This window comes from Lepus europaeus, chromosome 12 (assembly GCF_033115175.1).
Source record: "Lepus europaeus isolate LE1 chromosome 12, mLepTim1.pri, whole genome shotgun sequence".
NCBI classification, from domain to species: domain Eukaryota; kingdom Metazoa; phylum Chordata; class Mammalia; order Lagomorpha; family Leporidae; genus Lepus; species Lepus europaeus.
In genome coordinates this window covers 38,621,361-38,639,376 of record NC_084838.1, presented here as the reverse complement: position 1 = coordinate 38,639,376, position 18,016 = coordinate 38,621,361, and the positions used below count along the sequence as shown (strand labels likewise).

General features: G+C 41.3%; 1 protein-coding gene across 3 annotated transcripts in view; it reads left to right on the top strand.

Annotated features, from left to right (window-relative positions):
- The window catches only part of RECK (reversion inducing cysteine rich protein with kazal motifs), a 79,824-nt gene that overhangs the window by 21,291 nt on the left and 40,517 nt on the right, over positions 1-18,016 (top strand). For all 3 annotated transcript variants that reach the window (XM_062207951.1, XM_062207953.1, XM_062207954.1), the window contains 2 exons: positions 13,707-13,740; positions 16,115-16,312. In XM_062207951.1, the coding sequence (XP_062063935.1) occupies positions 13,707-13,740; positions 16,115-16,312 (232 nt within the window). The remainder of the gene's footprint in view (positions 1-13,706; positions 13,741-16,114; positions 16,313-18,016) is intronic.

The following is an 18,016-nucleotide window of genomic DNA, read 5'->3' as shown; positions in this document are numbered from 1 at the left end:
TGGCTCGTGCAGAGGGAAGGACAGGCCTATTTTTGACAAAGAATCTGTGATTAGGTAGGATTAGATTTTGAAAAGATGGCATTTTGGTGGATGATAATGAAGATTCTGTAAAAGGAGACCAGTATTACAAATAATAACACAAACAATATTTTAAGAACCTTAATCTGTTATTGCCTGCAGGCTGTTATACATCCCCCAAACCATTCTAGTTTAGCTAAAAAGAGAAGATCAAAACTAGAATGACTGCAATAGAATCAGGTATTCAAACACAAATCAGAGATTTGAAGGCAGAACCCATCAGCAGGATTTGTTATGATGGATTGAATGCAGGACATGATGTTCAAGGAGTTAGAAGAAACAGTTCTAAGCTTTTAAGCCCATTTTCCTGGCATAATACTCTTCCATATTTGAAGGTACTATTTAGAACATCTCGTTCTGGCAACAGATCATATTTGTGCATGAAGCAATCCTCCAGGTGAAAACAATTTAAAATGCTGACTTAATTGGCTGGAAAATAATATGGAAGACTCAGGTCAAAAACTTAAGTGAAAGGCAGGGATCCAGGGAATTACAGACACCGAAGAAGGTGTCTTGAAAGCATTTTCATAGTTTTGTAGCTGCATGAAACTCAGAAATAAGGAGACAAATCCTATGTTCTGATTGAAGGTGAGAAATCTAGTTGAATTTTCCTCCCCTTCTCACCAATAAATTTGGGATCCCAAAGAGATTATACCCTCAGTATTAGGGTAATCAAGAAATACACTCATCTCTTCTCCTTCCAGGGGACTGCAAGGAAAATGACCTGTCTCAAACTTTTAGATTCCTTCCATTGAAACAATCATAATTGTAAGCTGGTCTTCACTTGATTTCACAGCCCATATTCGTATTAAGTAACTGTTTATAAAACCTCAAGCCCACAACTTAGAAAAGCTAACGCAGATCCACTCTAGAGAAAGTGATTCCAGACCTTTTGGGATTTCTAGAGATAAAAATCTGAGGAAAATAATCAGCTCAAAGTTAAGAAACCAGAAAACAAGGTTCATCAAACAAGACCCAGCAGTAACAATATTAAACAGAATCAGCTTGAAGATATTCAGGTACAGGCTGGTGCTGTGGCGTAAGGGGTTAAACCTCTGCAATGACAGAATCCTATATGGGTTCTGGTTTGAGTCCTGGTTGCTCCACTTTGATCCAGCTCCCTGCTAATGCTACTAGGAAAGCAGCAAAGGATGGCCCAAGTGCTTGGGCCATGTAGAAGACCAAGAAGAAGCACCTGGATCCTGGCTTCAGCTGGCACAGCCCTGCTGTTGCAGCCATTTGGGGAGTGAACCAGCAGATGGAAGATCTGTCTCTCCGTGTCTCTCTAACTCTGCCTTTCAAATAAATAAAATAAATCTTAAAAAAAAAAAAAAGATACTCAGGTATAGAAATGATCAGACACAGACTATGAAATGTTTATTTTAAACTATTTAAGAAATAAAACACAAGGAGCAGACATTTTTGAAAAAGGACAAGTGATTTTCAGAAAATAAAGAGTATAATAATTGAAAAAAAAAAAAACCACAATGGATGAATGTCTTTAGCAACTTTGATATAGTAAAAGAAGTTGGTGAATTGTAAGATAGAATTGAAAACATTTTAAGGAATACCAACACAGAGGGACATAAGGCTGAAAGATAGTTTCAAACAGTGAGAAAGTCTTCTAATTGGGGTACTAGGAGAAGAAAAAAAAATAGTATGAACAGAGGCAGTGTTTAAAGAAAGCGACAAATCCCCAATCAGGGTTAAAAGCAGAAATACCCTACATATTATAAGCATACATGAAAGCCAGAGATCTCTAACACAGTCAGAAAAAGACATTACCTTCAATGGAGATCAACAGTTGGTTTTCCAGTAGCCACAGAGAAAACCCAGAAGACAGTGGAAAGATCCTTCAACTGTTCTGAAAGAATGCAACAGTCAATCTAGAATTCTTATCTACCAACAATGCTTTTCAAGAAAGAAGACAAAATTAGGATATTTCCAAGTAACAGAAACAGAATTGCCATTACAAACCCTTTCCAAAAATTATTCTGTAAAGGGAGTTCTGAAAGCTCTGCTTCAGATGGGATTCAGATACAAAAGGGAATGTCAAAATATAATATAAAGTGAATAAAATAAAATGTGGGTAAATCAAAATACACAGGTTGTATAAATTAGTAATAATGAAATATTCTACTTTAAAAACAGAAAAAAGTACCCAGCAACACTAGCAGATAGACTGGGAAGGAGGCGTACAGAAATTGGAGTATATTGAATGCTGGTTCCTTTCAGTGTGAGCACCTCCTATTAGGAATACAGGACTAACAATGAGGAAAGATAATGCCTACAGGCAACTTTCAAGTAACCTTGAACCTTGAGAGTGAATGAAACCTCCATGAAAGAAAAAGTATATAGAAGCTGGGTTTTGAAAATTGCTGCTTTATAGAAATTTAAAAGAAGAACCAGATACTGATCTGACATTTCAGACCAGTGCTCAAAATGGGATGAGATGTTCCAAAAAAGGAGTACGTCCTATCACAGGAAATGTTCAGTTCAAACAAAGACTCAACTGGATTCACCAGCTGTGGAGGGGATTCCTGCTATGGACAAAGATGTCTTACTGATGATCACCCTTCTGACTCTACAGTTCTCATTCTGACCAATATCTGAGAAAGTATTTATTTCAGAATCATACCCATGTAAAACAGTAATAATGTTTTATTAATGAAGACACCAAGCTCTGGTCTGTAGGAGCTGCAGAATCACCCATCATCTTGATGGTGCTACATGAACATGTTCAAATGGCTGAGCATGTTCAGTTATAGGTTCTTTGTGCATTCTCTTTGGCCTACATAGAAGTCTTGGTTAGGCTTCATAGCGTTCGTGGATATGTGGTGCTCGAACCTGAAATGATACTCAAATTATTCAACAGCTAGAATTATATGGGCAGCAACAATCAGAATAGATACTATAAGTATTGCCAGACCTAGTGGTTGATTAGAACTAAAGTAAAAATGATCTCATATTTTCTATGAGGTATGAGACATGTAACATAGATTATTTCTACATAATCTTTTCCTAGAAGTTAGCTGTGAACATTTTCTTCTAACCATAAAAGTAGGAATTTAAAATTTTTTTCACTGTTGATAGTTTCTTCCTTTAATGCCAGAATAAACATCATTAAGATGAGGTGAAATAAAATGTTAGCAATGTTATGTGAAGTCTGGAGAATAAGAATTTATGGAAACAAACAAGGGCTATGAAGCAAAGTGAAAATAGTTTATGTGGGGGGGATAAGAATGGGAGTAATTTTAATGTATTTGAAAAGTACTTCCCTCTATTTTGAACTAATGTGCAATAACTAAAAATCAGGACAAAACCCAGAAAATTAAAACAAAAGGGTGGGGGCCGGCGGTGCAGTGGGTTAACGCCCTGGCCTGAGGTGCTGGCATCCCATATGGGCGCCGGTTCGGGCCCGGCCGCTCCACTTCCAATCCAGCTCTCTGCTATGGCCTGGGAAAGTAGTAGAAGATGGCCCTTGGGCCCTTGTACACATGTGGGAGACTGGAGGAAGCTCCTGGCTCCTGGCTTCGGTTTGGCACAGCTCCAGCCATTGCGGCCATCTGGGGAGTGAACCATCAGATGGAAGACCTCTCTCTCTCTCTGTCTCTCCTTTCTCTGTGTAACTCTGACTTTCAAATAAATAAATAAATCTTAAAAAAAAAAAAAGGGTATGGATTAGGCTACTTCCTATGGCAGTAAAATTAAGCACTAAAAATAATGACTATGACCCTATCGCAATCTCTTAATTTTTTTCTTAACTCGTGGCGTTAAAGTGATAACTTAAAAGGGATTATTCTCTCACCTTAATAAAATGGATTTTAACATTAAGGAAAAAACAATGATGTGAGGCTGACAAATTTCCAGAGACCTAGTAATGGCTGTAAGGTGATGAGGTAAATTTTAGTTTGGAGTTCATGAATCCATTTCATACCTTTAATGTTGGGTCTTATCTACCATTTTCTTAACACAGTGGCCTTACTTAAGTGTAATCACCTTTCTATTTGCTGTATGAGCTAGCAAAGCGCAAAGCCACAAATTTGCCATCAGACTTCCACATTTTTACTTGTTTCTTCCTTCTTTCCTGGATTCTTTTCTAGACTCTTCTTTGTATTCTTTCCAGAGGTGTCATTTTCATTTCTTCCCTTTCTTTCATACCTTTCTTTAGTACGTTTACTTGATGTTATTTTATCAAGGAAGGTGAGAAGCTATGAAGGAAAGTCAATAGGAGGTATTTTTATGAGGACTGACTTTTTCTAAAATATTGTCAGTTAAGTTTTGAACTGAAAGGTGGCTAATACAACTAAAATATTATCTGCAGTGGGTCTTTGGTTCTGTTAGAATGCTAAGATAAAATTAAGGCTCAGGATATTAGAAAGTGCTCCTTCAAACCACAAAAGTACCACAAACCACTCAGTACCACCTGTCAACACCCAGCTAAATGTGTGAGAAAAGGTTGTAGCTATGTGATAAATGTTATTTTTTGGATATTCACATGGCTCAGAATTCATAATTGTGTACAGCAAGGTCTCTTTGCTGTCCTTTGCACCACAGCCACCCAGCTCCTAAGGTCACCAGAGCTACTTTATGCATATAAAAGTAAATATGAATATGTAGTCCTCCTCCATCCCCTTTTATTGTATGCTTTGTTCTGCATCTGGATGGCAGTGTTTGGTGTATATTTATGTATGCCTACATAGGCTGCACAATATATACTTGGAAAATGGCACAATAAGATATTCTGCTTAAAGATATCTATATATTCTATTTTGTTCCATTTTCTCCCAAGTTAATCTTGATTCTAGATTTATTCCTGGAAGTTTAAAGGAAAAGGAATGAGAGCAGCCCAATTTAGAGACATGAGGGAAAGGGATGCCAGTACCAAAAGGACTCACTGGACAGCTAGTGGCTCCCAAGTGTCAGTGTGGCTGCCTCTGTGCTGTGATGGTTCTGAGAACACAGGAACCCATCTTGCATGCCAGATGATTGCCTTGGCTGTGGTCAGCTATATTATATGTCTTTCTCCCAATCAGCTGAGGAAGCTCCCAGAATTGTCCAGATACAGTAAATAGAACACTGAATGGTAAAATGCTATTGAAGTACACTGTATGGGAGAAGATGTGAGCCGTTACCTGCAGCTGATGAGCTCCAAAAAGAGCGAAACCTATTAGGTCCTGCAGTACTGGCTTAAGATTGTATAAAACCTTGATTGTCCTTCACATGTATGTTGTTTTCTTTTGTCATATTTGTTTTGTAGTTTGGAGAGGGGAGTAGCTCCAATTTAGTCTCTTTGCTGCTAGTATATTTCCTTGTCAGTTCCGTTCTTCTCAGAATTTGCCTGAATTAGATCATCCCCAAGGGAAAACCTGATCAAGTCATATTAGTTTGTGACCTGGTCTAATCTTAAGTGACCTGAGTTTTACCCCTAGGCAGTCTAATCTGCTGTAGCTTTAATTCCCCTGTACGATGACAATTCCAGAACCTACTTAGTTATCTTATTTTTATGAGCTCATGAGCCACTATCGGATATGTATACTTTCGATGTACCATTGGAACAACAAAATCAACCCAATTTATATTACTTTACCTTCTCTACCTCTCCTCTGTCCAACAATACCGTGCACATATACATCTCCAAAACTTGTAATTTTTCTTTTTTTTTAAGATTTATTTATTTTTATTTGAAGGTCAGAGTTACACAGAGAGAGAAGGAGAGAGAGAGAGAAGTCTTCCATCCACTGGTTCACTCCCCAACTGGCCCAGCGGCTGGAGCTGTGCCAATCTGAAGCCAGGAGCTTCCTCCAGGTCTTCCCCATGGGTTCAGGGGCCCAAGGACCTGGGCCATCCTCCACTGCTGTCCCAGGCCACAGCAGAGATCCAGATCGGAAGCAGAGCAGTTGGGACTAGAACCGGTGCCCATATGGGATGCCGGCACTGCAGGCAGTGGATCTACCCACTTGTAATTTTTCTTACATTTTTTGAGTATACTAGTACAGTCCTCCCACACAAACTAAAAGCCTGAGAAGTATTATCTGCTATTTCCTCCTTCTTACCTCTCACAAATTACCAGCTATCAAGTCCTAAAGATTTGCCTCCTAAATGTATCCTAAATGAATTTCCTTTCCAAATCCTCAGTTAACAGTTGCTTTAGGACAGGCCTAATTTATGCCGCTTTTCTGGAGTACAGCAATAGCTGCCAAACTAACTCCTGTGTCTAGTTTCTCCTCTTACCGGCTGTCTTCACTTTCCTAGAGTGTTGTCTTTGAAGGCCAAATTTGATCATTAAAATTTTCTTCCTTGAAACCTTCAGTGGCTTCCCTGTGGACCACAGTTCAGGCTCCTCGGCCTGGTGTACCAGACTTCTCTCCATCCCCCAGCTCTTCCCTGCTTTACACTTGAGCAGGCTACCTGTAATTTCCCAAGTTGGCCAGTTGTTTTATTTCTCAGTTGTAGTGTACAACCTGTTTGTTCCACCTGGAATTCCCTCTTCCTGATTCCATCCTAAACACTGCTATCCGGTAGTACACTGAAACTGGTTCCTGGCGTCTAGGGATAACTGAGTGTTAAATATCCAGGAATTTTTCCCAACCAGTTTATAACTGGAAATCAGATATGAAGCACCATGAGCTGGTCCCGGCATAGCGCTTCCCCTCCAGCAGGCGTGGATGGTGCATCTGAAAATCTCCCTGCCTGTCCCTCTTCCTTCCAGACAGCATTGATTGCTGCTTCTAAACCCTTTGCATGCTTTAGCTTGGCATTTGTCACCGTGTAGTGTAACTGTGTTTACATGGCTTTTTTTGTTTGGAACTAAACTCTGAGTTCCTGGAGTAGAGTCCGTCCAGTTGTTTTTGTATCTGCCACTCATTCATTCACTCAACATTCACTGAACCTATTAATCATCATTAATTAGTTATTAATCTCAGGGTACACAGATGAAAGGATTGATTTAGCCACTGTCTGCAAAAAGCTCAGTCTAATGCATGGAAAGAGAGAAGTTCAAATAGTCCATTACAATATTGTGAGAGAAGTATTGCTGAAAGTCTGTATAGGACACACTGGAATCTGGGAGGAAAAGCTCTGCACATGGTAAAGGGGAGTCATCACAGAGGAGGTAAGAATTAAAGAATGAACAAAAAGTTGTGGCTCGTAAGTAGGTGCTGGAATCGGTACTCTATGGACAGAATTTTTTTGTTTTTGTTTTGTTTTGTTTTTTGACAGGCAGAGTGGACAGTGAGAGAGAGAGACAGAGAGAAAGGTCTTCCTTTTTCCATTGGTTCATCCTCCAATGGCCACTGCGGCCGGCGTGCTGCGGCCAGTGCACCGCACTGATCCGAAGCCAGGAGCTAGATGCTTCCTCCTGGTCTCCCATGCGAGTACAGGGCCCAAGCACTTGGGCCATCCTCCACTGCCCTCTCGGGCCACAGCAGAGAGCTGGCCTGGAAGAGGGGCAACCGGGACAGACTCCGGCGCCCCGACTGGGACTAGAACCCGGTGTGCCAGCGCCGCAGGCGGAGGATTAGCCTAGTGAGCCACAGCGCCGGTGGACAGAATGTTTTAATGGAATTGTTTCCACTCTGGACATTGGAATTGTACAAGTTTCTTTGTTTCAGAGCAAATACCGGTTTTCTGTTGAAACCCAGTATACATGTCTATGATCTAGGCTTTCTCTGCATGAGTAGGCAAAGCACTATACTTTTTACCACAGTGAAGTTGTATTGTAAGCCATCCCCAAAATCTGTAGCCTAAATAGTAACAGTTTATTGTTTCTCCTCAATCTAAGGGCCAGCTATATATTTCTGCTGCAGCCAGGCTTAGCTGATTCCACCTGGGCTCACTGGTGCCTCTGCAGTCAGCTGGAAGGTCAGCCTAGGGCTGGCTGGCTTAGGATGCCCTTGGCTAAATCAGTTCAGCTCCTTTGCGTGTGTCTCTCCCATCTTCCAGCAGGCTAGCTCAAGCATGTTCCTGTGGCACTGTCAGAGGTCCAGGAGAGGAAGTGGAAACATAGAACTCTGTGTTCAGGCCTCTGCTTGCTTCAAGCTCACTAATATCCACCAGTCCATAGCAAATCACGTGGCTAAGTCCAGAGTTAACGTGCAAGAAATAGATACAAGGAAATGTGAAAAACTGAGGCCGCTACTGCAGTTGGTCTGCCCAGGCATGGAGTCTGTACGAAGCTGCCTTCTCGAGCTTGTGTTACTGTCCAGATGCAACTTCCCGGTGAATTTGCTTTCCACTAGTTAGGCGGTCTCTGGTGTAAACGAGCGGACTCTGGCCTATTGGTCTCCGTTCGGTACTGAAGGTTCATTTTTGTCTAACTACTGAAGTGGCATTTCTTATTTGAGAGGCTAAAGAAATTGAAGAATCACTTGTGTATCTAGGTCATGATAATCTGTTTTACTTATATTTTAGTTATAGTCATAGTGTCCACAAGGAAAAAAGGTTAGAAAACCTGTCTGCTTTTAAAGGTCAACTGTTTAACCTCTCTGACTTAGCAAATGATTATTGGCTTCCTTGTATGAAATGCAAAACTTGAAAATGGGGGATATTTCAATACATCTGTGAAAAGCAGACAAAATTTAATTTGTTGAGACCCTGAGAACAAAGTAGCCTCTTTACTTTTAACTAGTAGCCTAGTTAAATAGAAAGCTTTAAATAATGGTTCATAAGATGTGCTCTTTTTGGGTTTTGTTCAGAAATGATGAAAATATCCAAAATTCAAACTTGCTTATTTTTTTTTTCAAGATTCTGTGATCTGTGTTTGTTGAGTTTTCATCATCCTCATCATTGGTGAGAACGAGGGAGGGAGCTGGAGTGGCCTATAGTAGAAGGGCAGTGAAGAGAGAGGACTGCAGTAAGTGGACACGTAGAGAGAGGTTAGAGAAGTGCCATTAAAGTGCAGAGAAGGTGGCTGGGGGAGAAGATAAATCTATAGGGGCTGGAGGGCAGACCACAGCGTGTGTGTCTCAGGTGTACCCCAAGGTGCTTGCCCTAGAGAGGAGGTTCACACGGCCACAGCTTTGATTTTCTGCCAGGTTAAGCTGCAGGTTACCTGCTGCCAACACTAGATGGGAGGATTTATTGTGCTTCCCCAAAACCAGTGGGAGTAGGACAGGGAACTGGTGAGGAAAGGATTTCAGGATCAACTTTTTATTTTTTTATGGAAAATAATATTAACCTCAAGAAAGTGTTTATTTTTCCATAACTTAAGTTGTTAATTTTAAAAGTAGAAGTCCAGCTCTCTGCTGTGGCCCAGGAGTGCAGTGGAGATGGCCCAAGTCCTTGGGCCCTGCACCCCATGGGAGACCAGGAGGAAGCACCTGGCTCCTGGCTTCAGATCAGCGTGGTATACCAGCCGCAGCGGCCATTGGGGGGGTGAACCAATGGAAAAGGAAGACCTTTCTCTCTGACTCTCTCTCTCTCCTGTCCACTCTACCTGTCAAAAAAAAAAAAAAAAAAAGTAGAAGTCAAGTCAAGTCTTACTCTGTGGACATAAATTCAGCCTTGCATTGGATACAGTCAGAAAAAGTATCCAGACCATTCACACGGGACAGTGTAATACCACTGGTGCAGCAGTCTCGGGTCTAATCCTGGCTCTGCCCTTTGTTCACTGTGTCCATCTGATTCCTCACTGGTTGGTGAAGGCTTTGGATTTGAAGTTCTCCTAGGACCCTGTCAGCTTCTGTCTGATACCATGTTCTTTGGGTCCCTGAGGCTGTGGTAAATCTTTACGTCAGTACCAGTGTAATTTTTACTTATTCTTCAGATTGGGGTGAAGGAGCTGTTAGGTGAGGCACATTGAGTGTGCTCTTAGTAAGCAGGTCAACAGAGGCTCCATACAGGGGAATGAGTCCGCAGTTACCACCTGCTTTTGCCACAAGGTGGCCATCTAATATTCAAAGACTTCCTTGAGTAGCTAAGAATCACTCCTAAGAAGTGAAGACACTGTTAAGTGAATGCTGTAACTCATTTTGTCTACGTATTAAACTCTGTCAGACTAATCGAGCCATAGTTTAAGCAGTGAAAGGGTAGAGTTAGCTATTATAAATGTAGGCATCTTTTTTTTTTTTTTTTTTTTGACAGGCAGAGTGGACAATGAGAGAGAGAGAGACAGAGAGAAAGGTCTTCCTTTGCCGTTGGTTCACCCTCTAATGGCCGCCGCGGTAGCGCGCTGCGGCCGGCGCACCGCGCTGTTCCAATGGCAGGAGCCAGGTGCTTCTCCTGGTCTCCCATGGGGTGCAGAGCCCAAACACTTGGGCCATCCTCCACTGCACTCCCTGGCCACAGCAGAGAGCTGGCCTGGAAGAGGGGCAACCGGGACAGGATCGGTGCCCCGACCGGGACTAGAACCTGGTGTGCCGGTGCCGCAAGGCGGAGGATTAGCCTGTTGAGCCACGGCGCCGGCCTAATGTAGGCATCTTTTATCAAAGTGACTCTTTCATTATCCATCTGTGAAATCACAATAAATGAAACAGAATTGATAACTTCATCAAAATAAAGGAAGATTCTTTTGAATCAAAATGGGTAAATATGTAAAAATGATATTTATTAATATTACAGATGCTACCGGGAAAAATATGAAAAGTTCTTAGTTCAAATTCAGGGGACAGGTGTTTGGCAGTTAAGATATCCCTTGGAATGCCCATATCCCATATCAGAGTATGTGGGTTCAAGTCCCAGATCTGTTTCCAATTCCAGCTTTCTGCTAATGCACACCCTTGGAGGCAGCAGATGGTGGTGCAAGTAGTTAGGCTCCTACCACCTTCAAGGGAGACCCAGATTGAGCTCCAGGTTCCTGATTTTGGAGGTCCATCCCCAGCTGTTGTACACATTCGGGGAATGAACTGGCGGGTGGGAGATTTCTCTGTCTCTTTGCCTTTCAAATAAAATGAAAGTAAATAAATAAATATTTAAAACAAAACCTATGCATGAAAGGTATATGAGTGAACATTAAGAGAAATGAGAGGTGCTTGAGGAACACCTCTAAACTCTGGATGTGACATCAAGGGAAGCAGCTGTGTCCCTTCCTCTTGTAGAGGGGAAATTTTTTTCTGTAAAGCAAGTATTTTAGGTTTGCAGAGTATATGGTCTCTGTCTATTCGACTCTGCCATTGTAGGATGTGTAGCATGAAATAACCATGTAAAATATGTAAACAGATGTGTTTGCCTGTGTTCCAGACAGGACACAGATAGGCAGCAGACAAGATTTGGTTTGTGTGCCATAGTTTATCAGCTCCTGTTGGTGAGTGAAAGCTGTAGTCCATAAGTACTTCCCCTTTCCAAGCCTCAGTCTCTGGCTTCTGTCAAAAAACAAAAAACAAAACAAAACAAAACAAAACAAAAAAACTGGACTAGATGACTTCTGACATTTAAAAAATCCAACTTGAGCAAATTTGTAAGTCTCTAGAGCAGGGTGATAGTTATATATAGTTAGTAGTACTGATATTTTGGTTTGGATAATATTTTGTTGGGGATGGGGAGGAGCTGTCCTGTGCATTATGGGATGCTTAGTGGCATCCCTGGTCTCTACCCACTAGGTACCAGGAGCACCTCCTCCCTCTTAATTGTGACAACCAAAAATGTCTGTAGACATTGCCAAGTGTCCCCTTGGGGCAAAAATCATCCTCAATTGAGAAACACTGCTCTGGAGACTTTAAAAATAGCTAGAAGAATACCAAAAATGGAAATCAGGCATTGCAACCCAGGATGGCCACTAAGATAACAAACATATTTCTTCAGCTACAAGGTCTGCAAATCCAAAACCAAAAGGAAAAACCAGCTTATTCAAAGGGGACAATCAAAATTGTATTAAGCCAAATGGGGCTAGAAAGTTCTCAGCAGACTTTTTAAATATGGATTTAGATCATTTTACAGTGTTCCTGAGAATAGTGAGCCCAAACTGAGGGCTAACTATAACGGGGAGCTGAAAAGTCAAATTAAAATGAGGAAATGTGAGTGAAGAGAGAGAGAAACAATATTATTAAAGAATACAAGCCGGCACCGCAGCTCACTAGGCTAATCCTCCGCCTTGCGGCGCCGGCACACCGGGTTCTAGTCCCGGTTGGGGCGCCGGAGTCTGTCCCGGTTGCCCCTCTTCCAGGCCCGCTCTCTGCTATGGCCCAAGTGCTTGGGCCCTGTACTCGCATGGGAGACCAGGAGAAGCACCTGGCTCCTGCCATCGGATCAGCGCGGTGTGCCGGCTGCAGCGCGCCAGCCGCGGCGGCCATTGGAGGGTGAACCAATGGCAAAGGAAGACCTTTCTCTCTGTCTCTCTCTCACTGTCCACTCTGCCTGTCAAAAAAAAAAAAAAAAAAGGAATATTTGCTTTTTCACAGCTCTTACATTTCCTGGGGAGGTCTCTAGCAGAATAATTCACCCTGGGTGAATTCATTGGTCCTTATCTGTGAGGCCAGTGACTCAGAGTGATAGATGATTTCCCTTTGACCAGGTAGTCATTTCAAAGCTTCTGTGTTTTCAGCCTTGGACTTAGAGAGGGGTGTATGTTTTGGTTAGTTTTGTTTTTAATTTAATAAATCAAGTGTGGCTTGTCCTTCAGTGTTATTTAGTGGAAGAAAAATGAATGCAATAGCATCACACACTATATAAATGGGTATTTGAAGCTAGGTTGTAAATATCTGTAAGACTGGTCTTTTAACAAGCCCACATCACCTAGCCAACGTGCAATTTAGCTACAATTAAAAGCCAAAATCACCTCAGTTCAACAGTGAGGGTGTACTTGATTCCATCTATTTTTTGTTATTATTGTGTGTGATACTAATCATAGCTAACAAGTCTTGAATATCCAGATGGCTTTATAAAAGGAGTTTTTCATTTTTGTCCTGTTTCTTCTTGTTTTCTCTTATTTTCCTTACAATGACTTTAGTAAAGGGTGAACAGTAATCTACACTTGATCTAAGCCAAAAAGCTGAAAAGTGATGTGATACTCTAAGAGCTCTAAAAACACTAGTTCTAGTCTTGGGCTCTGCCTTTCACTTTATGAACTAGGGTGGGACTCTTTCCCCAGCTAAGGACGCAGTTTCTGCTTCCATAAAATGGTAGAGAGATTCCCAGAATCTGATCCCAAGACAGCTACGTAAGAAACATCTTTGAAACCTGTGCTATGTTACACTCCCACATTCTGATTCTGCAGTTGATGATGTAAGGCCTGGGAAGGCCAGCTGATTGCATGGCATGACCACTTTTGAGAACAATCAGAGATGATTGTTCAGGTACTTTCAACCCTCAGATGGAGTGGTTATGACATATATATTTCCTTAACTGTCCTTTCTTAGGTCATTTTTTGGAAAGTGTTTTAAATGCTATATGAAGTAATTGAGATATACATTGTAGTACCTCCCCAACATATATGTTGATACAGCTTTACATAAACAATGTTTGCTGTAATGTTTTTCAGTTCATGGCTTGGGGTGATCATTTGGATCCCCAATATGAGTTAGAAGATGATTTCCTTCTTACCAGAATGTAATTTCATAGTTCCTGTGTCTTCAGCCTTGGACTCAGAGAACAATTAGTTAGATATCATGATTTCCATGTAATATAAAATGGAATAAAATTAGAAATTCTGTCTGGTTGTTAATTTCTGTTTATTTGTTTTTCTTTAATTACAGAATGCTCTTTTCAGTTGCATTAGCAGAAATGAAAGTAAGTATATTGTCAGTGGTCATACAAGCAGACCAAAGAGCAAAACACATTTGAAAGAACATGATTAGCTGTTCTAAGCATTGCCAGTATTTGTAGCATTCTAACAGGCTGTCAGTAAAGCCGTCTGAAGGAATGTGCACAGCAGGATTCTGATGGGCTCTTTCCTCCGGGATGTTCAGTTCATTCCTGTATTCCAGCAATTCCCATGTCCTAATTGCAGATCTGTAAAGCAGATACTGAAGCTTAAGGGGCAGGAGGAAGATCATGGCCCAATAAATAGGGTCATTTTAAAAAATGAAGCACATCCACGTTATCTGACACCACATGCCAAGCTGCCTCTCAGTTCATCCAGCACATTGACTGAGTGCTTGCTTGGTGGGGCAGATGCCTGTACAAAAAGAACTCTGGGGCATGGCAGGATGTGAGATTGTGTCACCAATAAAGTGCCACAAGAGTTCAGAGGAAGGAGGGAAACCATCCTGCTGGGATGCTTAGAAGTGACCTCGTGGAGCTGCAGCTGAGGCCTTGAAGAATGACCAAGAGGAGACTGGAGGAAGAGCATTCTAGATGAAGGGCAGTTAGAGATGGGAAAACACAACTCAGGAGCAAACATTTATTTAGATTAGCTTAGCAGAGGATATGTCGGAATAATAAACACTAGGTGTCACTACTTCTACCCTTTCAAACTGGGGCTTAGTCCAGGATTTTCCCAAATCTCAGGCACATAATCATGTCCTCCCACACTGGTGGAAAACCAGCCTAATGAAGGAATCAGAATAGGTGTCTTGTCCTCTTCTTACTTATCTCTTCTAGCCTCACTGTTCCCCACCACTACCCCTGGTTTATCCGCACTGAGGTTTGCAATGATAAATGTAGCCACTAATGATTGTTCTTTGTGATGAACATGAACTCTTCAGCAATAGTCAAAGTAGGTATGGTAGTAATTGCAAGTCAAAAACAGGTGGTGGGGCAGGTGTTTGGCCTATTGGTTAAGATGCCTGCCTCCCATAAAGGAGTTCCTGGGCTCAAGTCCAGGCTCCAGCTCCTGACTCCACCTTCTTGCTCCTGCAGACCCTGGAAGGCAGTGGTGATGGCTCAAGTAATTGAATTCCTGCCATCCATATGGGAGACCTGGATTGAGTTCCCAGCCCCTGACTTCAGTCTAGTCCAAACCTGATCATTGCAGGCATTTGTGGAGTGAACTAGTGAGTGGGAGCTTTCTGCCTCTCAAGTAAAAGCAAACAAACAAACCAAAAAAAAAAAAAAAAAAAAAAATCGCCTGTCACAATAGGTATGAAACAGTTTGCTGGCCCAGGAAACTGAGGCGTATCATCCATCACTTAGTTTAGTTCTAGTTTAGTTCATTTGTATATGATTTGATCATTCTCATTATGTATGGAAGTCGTCTGAACTCCCCGCTCATTGATCTATGAAATTCACCAAAAACTCAATTCTGGTTTCTCCATATCCATCTCTAATAACTGTCATGAATGTCGTATCTGCCATTCTTACCACCTCTTTCTGCCACATCACCTTGGCTTCCTTCAGAACCCCTTAGACTCCTAGGAGGGTGGGTTTCTTGTTCTCCTCCACTATGAATCTATATCCCACATCTGTAACCCTAGCCATTCATCTGACTTTCCCAGATAATAAATGGCAGTCCATTGGGGTCTTTTTTTTTTTCCTTAAATATATAAATCTAGAGTAATATTTATTTTGAATGACAGTTCCATGTTTCAATATTGAAGCAGGGTCATACCTGTTATGAGGTGAAGGCTGTCTAGGCACATTCTTGCAGATGGTCAAGCTAAATAGAGCTTTTGGGATTTCTCGTTCATAACTTTTGATCTAACAATTACATTTCCTTTTAAACATATAATTGTCAAACTTATTAAATGATCTTGATAATCTTAGATTATCTTGGTCCTATTTTGTAAATGTGAGGATTTGAGGTTTTGTTTTGCTTTTGTTTGCTTTGTTTATAAATCCCCACAAATCTCACACAGAAAGAAGTCTTTCAGTGATTCTCAACATGGGTACTCTTGGCACCAGGGAGAGTTTTGTTTGTGTGAGACCCTCCTGTGCATTGAAGGACATGTGGCAGCTCTGACCCCTGTGCCCTAAAGGTCAGCACGAGTCCCTAAGTCATCACGATGACCAGAAATACTTCCACAAGCATCTAGACTTTCTTAGACCAGTGAGCACATGAATGTCCCCATGACTGTGCTTATGATAGTGCTGGTTTTAGGTGCTCATCTTCTATGGCATGGTTTTATTTCTCAGATTCAGAAAGACATACTGTTTGTCATGATGGTGATTTGATTTTAACAAAAAGAGGTTTCCACATCATTGTTATCTCTTTTTTTCCTCTTAGTGGGCTCGGTTTGTTGCAGTTATGCAGGTCATCACACCAACTGCCGAGAGTACTGTCAAGCTATTTTTCGAACAGATTCTTCTCCTGGTCCATCTCAAATCAAAGCAGTAGAAAATTATTGTGCCTCTATTAGTCCACAGTTAATACACTGTGTGAACAATTACACCCAGTCTTATCCCATGCGGAACCCTACAGACAGTAAGTAAAGAGGATATATTTCTCATCTTAATCTTTGATCAAATACTTTATAAAAAGGAAGTGATCCGTTCCTGTAGGTAGCTGTAGTCTGGGTCCCTTGGGAAGCTCCAGACTTGCTTTGGTGTTTAGATTTGGCAGATTGGACATGATTGTCACAGCTAAAGGTGCCAAGAAAGATGGGACTGCCAAGGGTATGAGGAACTGGGAATTCTCTAGTCTGAGGGTAGGAAAGTTCATTTGGGCAGTTGGGTAATGTCCATTAGAATTCCAAATATACACCATAGTGTTCGATCTAGCAGTTCCATTTGTCAGAATTATACAACAAGAAAATTATAATTTGCAAAAATATATTTTATTGATATATAAAGGATATTTATTGCAACAGTGAGGTAAATAGAGCAAAATTAGAAATAACCCAAACATTCACACAGAGAATTGATCTTAATTGATTTAATTGTGATGTATCTTTATTACAAGTAAAAAATAACTGCAAAAAAAGCAAATTACAGGGGCCAGCACTCTGGCATAGTAGGATAAGCCTTTACCTGTGGGGTCAGAATCCCATATGGACACCAGTTCATGTCCCGGCTGCTTCTCTTCCTATCCAACTCTCTGCTATGGTCTGGGAAAGCAGTGGAAGGTGGCCCAAGTGCTTGGGCCCCTGCATCAGCGTGGGAGACCCAGACAAGTCTCCTGGTTCTTGGCTTTAGATCAGCACAGCTTTGGCTGTTGGCAGCCATTTGGGGAGTGAACCAGTGGATGGAAGACCTTTCTCTCTGCATCTCCCTCTCTCTGTAACTCTGCCTCTCAACTAAATAAATAAATCTTAAAAAAAAAAAAAAAGGAAGAAAAAGAAGAGGAAGAAGAAGGTTAAACCTCAGCCTGTGGTGTCAATATCCCATATGAGCACCGGTTCGAAATCCAGAAGAAGCTCCTGGCTTGCTGGCTTTGGCCTGGCCCAGCCCCAACTTTTGCAGCCATATGGGAAGTGAACCAGTGGATGGAAGATCGATCTCTCTCTGTCTCTCCTCCTCTCTCTATCTCTGCCTTCAGATAAATAGATAAATCTTTAAAAAGAAAAAGGCAAATTATAGAATTAAATGCATATTGTAATACAGTTTTAATTATATTCCTAATTATTCCATGTTATATATTTATTTCTGTGCTTACATTTTTTTTTACCAATGAGCACTTCTTTAATTTAAAAAAAATCATGAAAATGAGACAAGAACCTGATTTTTTAAAAATCAGAGCCTTCTAATGAACTTGCACCTTGTAGGGATCAAAGTCTCAGCTTTGTGTCCCAGAATCCTTTTTCTTCATTTAGGGGGGTTCAGATTCTAAAGAACTGATTGATTGACCAAACTGACAAAAGATTGATTTACAAAGCAGATGTCAGTTTTTATTTAAACTGGGACATTGAAGACCTGTTTTTTTTTTTTTTTAACTAATTTTTACTCTCAGCAGCTATATTGGTTCTTTTTTAAAAGATTTATTTATTTATTTGAAAGTCAGACTTACACAGAGAGGCTGAGGGAGAAAGAGAGGTCTTCCATCCGCTGGTTCACTTCCCAATTGGCCGCAACGGCTGGAGATGTGCCACTCCGAAGCCAGGGAGCCAGGAGCTTCTTTCAGGTCTCCCACGCGGGTGCAGGGTCCCAAGGACTTGGGTCATCTTCTACTGCTCTCCTAGGCCATAGCAGA